Source organism: Mobula hypostoma, unplaced genomic scaffold (assembly GCF_963921235.1).
Source record: "Mobula hypostoma unplaced genomic scaffold, sMobHyp1.1 scaffold_62, whole genome shotgun sequence".
NCBI classification, from domain to species: Eukaryota; Metazoa; Chordata; class Chondrichthyes; order Myliobatiformes; family Myliobatidae; genus Mobula; species Mobula hypostoma.
The window spans coordinates 32,020-42,670 of record NW_026948193.1 but is presented as its reverse complement, the minus strand read 5'-3'; the positions used below and the strand labels follow the sequence as shown (position 1 = coordinate 42,670).

Genomic DNA, 10,651 nt, shown 5'->3' with positions numbered 1-10,651 from the left:
CAATTAAACAAACTACTCTTCTAAACAGAAGTTAACAGTGTTATGCGTTTGTGGCTGTCAAAATGTCAAGTTTAGGAACAGTTCTGAAAGTTTCAAGATGGCAAGTTTCAGTTATCCACGCAATGGGGAAATTTGTAAATCCACATTGAAATGCAACGAGAAAGTAATCACAAATAATTTCACAGGTTCCACGCTGGGAAAACGAAGTCACAGTCACAGAGGATTTTCTGTCGTCGAGTTGTGTTCCAAAATCCACGAAGAGATTATCCAAGGTGACAGTTACAGGAATATTCTTTAGAGCAAGTGGTCGCTGCACAACACCCGAATCCACGCAAGTGTTAACGAAAGTGGTGGCCACAGAAATACTCCAACAGTCCACTTGTGGATCAAAACAGTGACAGTCACACATTCAATATGCACTGCGTGCCGCTCCTTCACCCAGTCCTTTTGGGCATGGGAAAAGTATCAAACTTTTACCCATTACTTTAGCAAACTACAGCTTGCAGTCCGCCGGTCCTCCGTCTGTCTCTGTCTCTGTGTCTGTCTGTCTCGGGAAGGTACAGGGACAGAGAAACACCCAATCCCCCATTGGGGAAGAGATACAAAATCCTTGAAGCGCGTACCACCAGGCTCATGGACAGCTTCCTGTCTGCGGTTGTCAGCCAAATGGATGGTCTCCAGTCCAATAAAATGGACTCGACCTCACAATGTAACTCGACGTGACCCTGCCCCATATGTCTATCTGCACTGCACTTTCTCTGCAGCCATAATGCTTTGTTACAGTTATTGTTTTGTCGTATATCAGCTCAATGTACTGTTGTAATGTATTGATCTGTGTGGATGGTAGGTCGGGCAAGATTTTCACTGTAGCTCAGTACGTGATAAGAATAAACAAATTCCCCATTTTAATTGTGTGGAAATATTAGACAGACTGAGCTTCTGCTTTGGAACCACAGAGGGAAACTTGACTCAACTGAGGAACACAAATAAATAGAAAAGGCTTCAATCTCGCATTACGATCTGTGGTAAATGAGATCAGGTGACCAATGGTGGGTCTCCCATACCAATGATCAGAATCAGGTTTAATAACACCGGCAGATGTCATGTAATTCGTTGTCTCTGCGGCAGCAATGGAACCTAATTCATAGCAATAGATTTTAACCCCCTCTGTGGTGGGGATTTACAGACATTCACCACCCTCAGAATGGAGACATTTCCTGGACAGTCCACCCCCTTTTTCAGAGACTGGGATCCCTGGTTCAACCGGTAATGATGTTGTGCATTTCAATGTGGTCACCTCTCAGTCCTCGATTCTCTAAATGAAAGGGTTATCACATTTGATCTTTCTTCATATGATGACCCCACCACTCCAGGGATCAGTCTGGTGAATCTTCATTGCACTCTCCATATCAAATACTCTCTTACCTCTTTGTTAATCCTCTATGGAATTAATTTCCATCTTCTGCAGCCCCGTGTTGCCCCAAACACTCACCTCCCACCCCCGTCACTATTTCCACCTTCCCACCTCCCCCTCACCTGGATCCACCTCTCACTCCCCAGCTCTTGCCCCATCCCCACCCCTCACCTCTTTTCTCTGACTATTTCCCGTCCACTCTCAGTCCAGAGGGAGGGTCTCGGCCCGAAATGTTGACGGTCCATTTCCCTCCACAGATGCTGCCCGACCCACTGAGTTCCTCCGGCAGTTTGTTCTTTGGTCTGTGTGACCCGTGTTAGTGTGGGGAGCGGGATTTTACACCATATTCCAGGTACAGTCTCAACAAAACACAAATAATTGTCACTTTGCCCGGACCATTGGCCCCGCTTGCAGGGCAACAGTCTGCCGGTGTTTGCCCCCCAATGTGGTGAATCCCTCTGCTCGCCACCACCGTGGGCTCAGACATTTCCACAGATGAGCCCCTCCTGTCCCCACCGGGACAAACATCCTGTCCGCCCCCTCTCTCACCGTCTTCATCCTTTCAATAAAATCCCCCTCTCCCTCCCCGGGGAACCGGCATCAAACCGACGGGCCGAGCGGTCTCCTCCTACCTCTCAGCGACACATCAGACTCCGGCCGCAGGAGACGCTTCACAAACGCCCCAACTTCCCTCGGAGGGAAATGGAAATAAATCAGAAAGCGGACATTTACTTTGACGGTTGTCCCGCCGTGACGGAAAGTTCGGGAGACGGTGTCAGCGGGGGTAACGCCCTCTCGGCTGGTCCGCCTCGGGTATTGGCTGAAAGCAGTGATTGACATCGCTTCGCACCAATGGGAATAGCGCAGCGCATGAATCCTCTGTTGACGGCGGTGGGAGAGGGGCCGGTCACGTGATTAGTAGTCCAGCCGTTAAACCGACCAAGCTCGAGCTCACCAGCGCGCGGTGCACAAAAGGCCCCGGATGATCGGTTGAGGTAAGAAGGGATCTCCGGGTTGGGGGTCTCACCGGGCGGGCGTTTTCAACACCGACTTCGGGTAGTTGCTGTGAGCTCCGGACTCCGTGACCCGCAATCCCGGGACAGTCCTGCTCTCTTCCCTCTCTCTCAGCCCCACCATCCGTACACGGGCCCCGGGGAGCTTCCGGCTGATGAGGGAATGGGAACCGATGGATCTCTCAGACAGAGCTGAGCTCCAGCTGTCTAAATGCAAGGATCGGGAACTCGGAGAAAGGGAACAAAATCTTTTACATCAGCTGTTGAGAAAATCACCTTTGTTCTGCCTCCAGTCACAAACAAGAGAAAATCTGCAGATGCTGGAAATCCAAGCAACACACACAAATTGCTGGAGGAACTCAGCATTAGTACTCTTTTCCATAGATGCTGCCTGGCCTGCTGAGTTCCTCCAGCATTTTGTGTCTGTTGCTTGTTCTACCTCCTCTTGTTCTGGACTTTTCTACCTGTGAGAATTTGTTTTGTCCCATTCTCTCTGGGTACATAATGATATCAAACACCTTTGTCCAGGGCAACAAGTAGCTTTCACATCACAAGTGTGCCAGACTCCAATGAGACAGACTACTGCCCTTCCCTTCATATTCACTGGCATTGCCATCACTGAGTTCACCACCATCAGTCACCTGGGGGAGGGTTCAGGGGAAATATTTATGTACAATACAGAAACTGGTGTTACCTGTGTATATTGTGAGGATGCAAAAGTTGCTGGAGAATTTGCAAGTGGGAAGAAGTGGAGTGATATTTGAAAATCTGACTTTTTATGGCATCATTTAGCAAGCAAATCAGATATGGACGGTGTGCAAATGCTCCAGTGAGAAAATCCTTCATTACCTGCTCCAGACCTGTTACATAGGTTGTGTGAGAGTGCAGATCAAAATTATTATTGACAGTGATTTGCTGGCTGTTAAAATGAGTACCTCTATATATAAAATTCAGTGTGCACATGTTGTGTCGCCACTTTTAGGAGTTGGGGCTGGAAATGGATGAATTCCATATCATCTGGGAGTCGGAGGGGATGATAGTTATGACATGAAGAGAGGTGAGTTACACCCAAGGTGCAGGACACAGGAAACTGCGTGAGAGTCTGGGAGGGGAATGAGGTTAAATAGCCATCGCAGAGTGCTCTTGTGGCCATCCCCCACAACAACAGGTAGGCCATAGATAGGGTGCAGAGGAGATTTACAAGAATTTTGCCTCGACTGGCGAGCATGCCTTATGAGAACATGTTGAGTGAACTCGTCCTTTTTTCCTTGTAGTGACGGAGGATGAGAGGTGACCTGATAGAGGTGTACGAGATAATGAGAGGCATTGATCATGTGAATAGTCTGAGGCTTTTTCCCAGGGCTGAAATGGCTAGCAAGAGAGGGCATAGGTTTAAGGTGCTTGGAAGTAAATACAGAGGAGATGTCAGGGATAAGTTATTCATGCAGAGAGTGGTGAGTGCGTGGAATGGGCTATCGGCGATGGTGGTGGAAGTGGAAAAGATGGGGTATTTTAAGAGACTCCTGGATGGGTACATGGAGCTTAGAAAAGTAGAGGGCTATGGGTAAGCCTAGGTAGTTCTAAGGTAGGGACATGTTTGGCACAGCTTTGTGGGCCGAAGAGCCTGTTTTGTGCTATAGGTTTTTAATGTTCTATGCATTCTACCACTTTAGAAACTGTTGGGGGGGGGGATTATGTGACAGAGGAAAGTCAAAGGGGTGATAGGGGATTTGCTAGTTAGGGGAACAGAACTAGAAGGGGACTGATATCCTAGTGTTAAGGCTTGCTTGTGCTAGTGTGGTGGGTGGTGGGGTGTGGGTTAAACGAAAGTTGTAGAGGGGATGGGAGCCAGAATGCCAGGTAATAGAGAGGGTGAATTGAATTGAATTTCTTACTTACATCCTTCACATGCATGAGGAGTAAAAATCTTTACATTACATCTCCGTCTAAATGTGCAGTTTATAGTCATTTATAATAGAACAGGACAGTCATTAGAACATAGAAATACAGTTGTATCAGCATGAATTAAGCAGTGTGATGGCCTAATGGAAGAAGCTTGTTGGTTCTGGCTTTTACGCTGAGGTACCGTTTCCCGGATGGTAGCAGCTTGGAACAGTTTGTGGTTCGGGTGAGTAGGGTCCTCAATGGTCCTCCGGGCCCCTTTTACACACCTGTCCCTGTAAATGTCCTGAGTCATGGGCAGTTCACAACTACAGATGTGCTGGACTGTCCGCACCACTGTCTGCGATTAAGGGAAGTACAGTTCCTGTACCAGGCAGTGATGCAGCCAGTCAGGATGCTCTCAATTGTGACCATGTAGAAAGTTCTTAGGATTTGGGACCAATACCAAACTTCTTCAAGCATCTGACGTGAAAGAGGCACTGTTGTGCGTTTTTCACCACACAGCCGGTATGTACAGACCACATGAGATCCTCGGTGATGTGTATGCTGAGGAACTTAAAGCTGTTCACCCTTTCAACCCCAGATCCATTGGTGTAAATAGGGGTTAGCCTGTCTCCATTCCTTCTGTAGTCCATAATCAGCTCCTTTGTTTTTGTGACAATGAGGGAGAGGTTGTTTTCTTGACACCAGGCAAATGCTGTTCAGACCTCAGGGCATGGAATTGTGATCTTGTTGCCATGACTGGGACTTGTTTGCACCCAACAATCTGAGGAATTTGGAGGAACAAATTAGCAAGAGAGATCGCAGACTATGCTAATGCTTGATATACTAAGCGATTTTAAATTTCCATAGATTGACGTGACTCCCATATGTAAAAGGACTAGATGGGGTAGAGTTTGTCAAATGTGCCATTAATCAGCACGTAGAATTCCCAGCATAGAAATGTGCAATAAACTATTAGAAAATAATCCAGGGCTAGTGACAGAATATTAGTGTATGGGAACACTTTGCATCTCGTGATCATAATGCCATGAGATTCCAAGTTAACATGGAAAAAGAAAGGACTGAACCATGGGTCGAGATTCTAAATTGGAGAAAGGTCAACTCTGATGGTATCAGAATGGATCTGACAAGTGTGGACAGGCTGTTTTCTGGCAAAGGAGTACTTGGTAAGTGGGAGTTCTTCAGAAGTGAAGTTTTGAGGGTGTAGAGTTTGTATGTGCCTGTCAAAATAAAAGTTGAAAGGTAACTGGTGCAGGGAACCTTGGTTTTCAAGAGATATTGAGGCCCCGGATATTTTGTTCCTCCAAATGCCTCAGACTGTTGGGTGCTACAAAGACTCATTAGTGACTACAATATCATAATTCCACACCCTGAACTCATCTGACATCTTTTTTAGTCATCTTCTGTTGCTTTCTAAAAGCTTCCCGATAGATTTTGCTCTTTTGTTGTCCTCTCTTTGCTTTTTATGTTGGATTTGGCTTCTCATTTCATCCACGGTTGTGTCCTCCTGCCTTTCTAATGCTTCCACTTCTTTGGGATGTATCGATCACTCAGCTCCCGAATTGCTCCCAGAAACTCCAGCCATTGCTGCTCCATCATCATTCCTACCAGTTTCCCCTCCCAATCAAGTTTGGCCAGTTCAGTACAGAAACATGCCCACTCTGGACGATCAGAATGGTAATCTGTATGAGGAGACAAAATATATGGGGGAGATTTTAAATATTATTTTTGCATCCACATTTACTCAGGAGATGGACACAGAGTCTATAGAAGTGAGGCAAAGCAGCATCAACTTCATGGACCCTGTACAGATTGCAGAGGTGGAGGTGTTTGCTGTCTGAAGGAAAATTAGCGTGGATAAATCCCCAGGGCCTGACAAGTTGTTCCTTGGGACCCTGCGGAAGACAGTGCAGAAATTGTTGGGGCCCAAGTACAGATATTTAAATAATACTTAGTGATTAGTGAGGTACTGGAGTATTGGAGGATAGCCAATGTTGTTCTGCTGTTCAAGAAAGGCTCTAAAAATAAACTAGGAAATTATACGTCAGTGAGCTTGACATCAGTAGTGGGAAAGTCATTGGAACTTATGTGCAGAAACCAGATATGTCAGTATTTGGATAGATGTGGATAGATTAAGGATAGGCAGCATGGCTTCGTGCATGCTAGGTCATGTCTAACCAATCTAATAGAGTCTCTCGAGGAAGTTATCAGGAAAGTGGATGAAGGCAAGGCAGTGGATGTTGTCCACATGGACTTTAGCAAGGCACTTGACAAAGTCTCATATGGGAGGTTGGTCAAGAAGGTTCAGTCACTCAGCATTCAAGATGAGATAGTAAATTGGATGAGACACTGTCTTTGGGAGAAGCTAGAGTGTGGTAGCAGATGGTTGCCTCTCTGACTGGAGGCCTGTGACTAGTGGTTTGCCACGGGGATCGGTGCTGGATCTGTTGTTGTTTGTCATCTAGATCAGTAATCTGGATGACAGTGTGGTTAACTGGATCAGCAGATTTCTGGATGACACTAAGATTGGGGGTGTAGTGGACAGTGAGGAAGAATATAATGTCTTGCAGTCTGATCTGGACCAGCTGGAGAAATGCAAAATGGAATTTAATGGAGACAAGTGTGAGGTGTTGCATTTTGGTGGGACCAAGGTCTTACACAGTGAATGGTCGGGCACTGAGGATTGCTGTAGAAGAAAGGGATCTGGGAATACAGGTCCATAATTCACTGAAAGTGGTGTCACAGTTAAATAGGGACGGAAAGCAAGATTTTGGCACATTGGCCTTCATGAACCAAAGTACTGAGTACAGGAGATGACTTTGTTGACTTTTTACAAGACATTGGTGAGGCCTAATTTGGAGTATTGTGTGCAGTTTTATCACCTACCTACAGGAAAGATGCAAAAGAGGTTGAAAGAGTTCAGAGAAAATTCACAAGGATGTTGCCAGGTCTGGAGGACTTGGGTTATAGGGAAAGTTTGAACAGGACAGGGCTTTATTCCTTGGAATGTAGAAGATCAAGGGGAGATTTGATGGAGGTGTGCCAAAATTATGAGGGTTATAGATGGGGTAAATGCAAGCGGGCTTTTTCCACTGAGATTTGGTGGGACTGCAACCAGAGGCCATGTATTAAGGGTGAACGGTGAAACATGAAGGGGAACATGAGGGGAAACTTTTTCACACAGACAGTCATCCGAGTGTGGAATGAGCAGACAGCCCAACTGGTGCATGCGAGCTCAATTTCAGCATTGAAGAGGTTTGTGTCGGTACCTGGATAGTAGGGGTACAGATAGTTCAACACAAACTAGATGGGCCAAAGGGCCTGTTTCTCTGTGGTACTTTTCTATGACTCTGTGACAAGAACATGAAATAATACTGATATTCATTTAATTCCTTTTAACAGCTGTGCAGACCAACCATTCATCTGGGCAGAAGATGTTTTCATGGCTTTAAAACTGTGGTACTTTAAATTGACAGTAGATAAAAGAAAATCCCAGCTGTACGTCAACAAAGGGGGGAACCCATTCATCTGCTCAGACAGTGGGAATGGATTCAGTCGGTCATCTCAACTGAAGGTACATCAGCAAGTTCACACTGGACAAGGCCATTCACCTGTTCTGTGTGTGAGAAGGGATTCAGTCGGTCTTCCCACCTGTGGACACACCGGTCAGTTCACATCGAGCAGAGGTTGGTCATCTGCTGAATTTGTGGGGAAGGATTCACTCAGTTATCTGACCTAATGGCTCACCAGCGAGTTCACATCGGGGAGCGGCCGTTCACCTGCTCAGACTGTGGGAAAGGATTCACTGTGTCATCTCAGTTACTGAGACACCAGTCAGTTCACACCGGGGAGTGGCCATTCACCTGCTCAGTGTGTGGGAAGGGATTCACTCAGTCATGTAACCTGAAGATACACCAGCGAGTTCACACTGGAGAGAGGCCATTCACCTGCTCAGACTGTGGGAAGGGATTCACTTGCTCATTTAATCTTAAGGTACATCAGCGAGTTCACACTGGGGAGAGGCCATTCACCTGTTCAGACTGTGGGAAGGAATTCACTCAGTCATCTCAACTGATGGTACATCGGCGAGTTCACACTGGGGAGAGGCCATTCACCTGCTCAGACTGTGGGAAGGGATTCACTGAGTCATATCAACTGAAGGTACATCAGCGAGTTCACTCTGGGGAGAGGCCGTTCACCTGTTCAGACTGTGGGACGGGATTCACTCAGTCATCTCAACTGAAGGTACATCAGCGAATTCACACTGGGATGAGGCCGTTCACCTGCTCAGTCTGTGGGGAGGGTTTCACAAAGTCATCTGCTGTACTGAGACACCAGTCAGTTCACACTGGGGAGAGGCCATTCACCTGCTCCGTGTGTGGGAAGGGATTCATAGAGTCATTTGAACTGAAGGTACATCAGCGAGTTCACACTGGGGAGAGGCCGTTCACCTGCTCAGACTGTGGGAAGGGATTCATTCAGTCATCTCATCTGAAGGCACATCAGCGAGTTCACACCGGGGAGAGACCGTTCACCTGCTCAGACTGTGGGAAGGGCTTCACTTGCTCACCTCATCTACTAAGACACCAGTCAGTTCACATCAGGGAGTGACCATTCACTGGCTCAGTCTGTCGGAAGCATTTCAATTGGTCATTTCACCTGCTGACACACAAGGAAATGGCCGTTCACCTGCTCTGTCCATGGGAAGGGATTCATTCAATCATCTCAACTGAAGGAACATCAGCGTGTCCACACTGGGGAGAGACCATTCACCTACTGTGAATGTGGTGAAGGATTTGTGGTGGACATGGACTGTGCCTTTAAATAAGAGAGAGAGAAAAACTGTCTACAGTACTGCTGCCTGCTTCTTGGTTGCCATGGTGAGAGACAGGCGGAGTTATGTGATGGACAGTTCAATGTTTACAGTTGCTTCTTGGTTGCCATGGTGAGAGACAGGCGGAGTTATGTGATGGACAGTTCAATGTTTACAGTTGCTTCTTGGTTGCCATGGTGAGAGAGAGGCGGTGTTATGTGATGGACAGTTCAATGTTTACAGTTGCTTCTTGGTTGCCATGGTGAGAGAGGGGCGGAGTTATGTGATTGACAGTTTGATGTTTACAGTTGCTTGGTTGCCATGGTGAGGGAGAGGCGGAGTTATGTGATGGACAGTTCGATGTTCACAGTTGCTTCTTGGTTGCCATGGTGAGAGACAGGCGGAGTTATGTGATGGACAGTTCGATGTTCACAGTTGCTTCTTGGTTGCCATGGTGAGAGAGAGGTGGAGTTATGTGATGGACAGTTCGATGTTCACAGTTGCTTCTTGGTTGCCATGGTGAGAGAGAGGTGGAGTTATGTGATGGACAGTTCGATGTTCACAGTTGCTTCGTAGCGTGTTTATTTAAGCAATCCAGATGACTCTCCCACAGACACACAGTGGGACACCGGTTACAGCGACCAGTCAGTGAAAGGAGGCCAGTGACAGAGGAGTCACTGGGTGGGACTTTCGAGTGCCCACAAGTGTGGGTTGAGGATCGATCAGAGGAATCGATCAGTAGCTGTCACGGTGTGTGGAAGGGCTGACCCTGTGGAGGCTACCGGTGTGTCTACCCTTGCCTGGGAGGTAGCTCACCCTCGAAGACGGTCCCCTTAGTGATAAGCTGCGTTTGGCTAACTCGAGAGTGGATTTGGAGCCTGATGAACTGTTTACTCGTTGTTCTCCTGGTGTGGTTTTCACCTTGGATTACAAATACCCTCTCTCCACACACCAATTCCGTGGATTGAACTGAACTTCCTTACATTACCATAGTAAGACTTTAACTCTTGCCACCCAAGCTTTAACGAGTTTGGGAAGTATATTTATACACATATATATGCGTAACACTGCTAATTTTTGATTTACCTGGTTTAAGTTACTATATTAAATAGTTACTAATAAATAGTGGTTTTTAACATCAAAAGCAGACTCCAGTTGTGCTCTATTGCTGCTGGTTCATTTAGACCATTGTGTGTACATAATAGTAACATAGAAACATAGAAAATAGGTGCAGGAGTAGGCCATTCAGCCTTTCGAGCCTGCACCGCCATTCAGTATGATCATGGCTGATCATCCAACACAGAACCCTGTACCAGCCTTCCCTCCATTCCCCCGATCCCTTTAGCCACAAGGGCCATATCTAACTCCCTCTTAAATATAGCCAATGAACTGGCCTCAACTGTTTCCTGTGGCAGAGAATTCCACAGATTCACCACTCTCTGTGTGAAGAAGTTTTTCCTAATCTCGGTTCTAAAAGGCTTCCCCTCTATCCTCAAACTGTGACGC

At 46.7% G+C, this 10,651-nt stretch overlaps 1 protein-coding gene across 3 annotated transcripts; it reads left to right on the top strand.

The window, feature by feature from the left end:
• The first annotated feature begins 2,327 nt into the window (after positions 1 to 2,327).
• On the top strand, positions 2,328 to 10,416 carry LOC134341765 (zinc finger protein 239-like). 3 transcript variants are annotated; one of them, XM_063039683.1, is made up of 3 exons: positions 2,351 to 2,409; positions 3,410 to 3,484; positions 7,735 to 10,416. In XM_063039683.1, the coding sequence occupies exon 3, from the start codon at positions 8,071 to 8,073 to the stop codon at positions 8,941 to 8,943; it is 873 nt and encodes a 290-aa protein (XP_062895753.1). In that variant the 5' UTR covers positions 2,351 to 2,409; positions 3,410 to 3,484; positions 7,735 to 8,070; the 3' UTR covers positions 8,944 to 10,416. The 3 variants fall into 3 exon arrangements, with proteins under 3 accessions (XP_062895751.1, XP_062895753.1, XP_062895752.1); XM_063039681.1 differs by lacking the exon at positions 3,410 to 3,484 and having other exon boundaries at positions 2,328 to 2,409; XM_063039682.1 differs by lacking the exon at positions 2,351 to 2,409 and having other exon boundaries at positions 3,226 to 3,484.
• Positions 10,417 to 10,651: the final 235 nt, after the last annotated feature.

Coding starts and splice junctions, on each gene's coding strand:
- LOC134341765 (XM_063039681.1), top strand. CDS start 8,071: ATGGCTCACCAGCGAGTTCACATCGGGGAGCGGCCGTTCACCTGCTCA.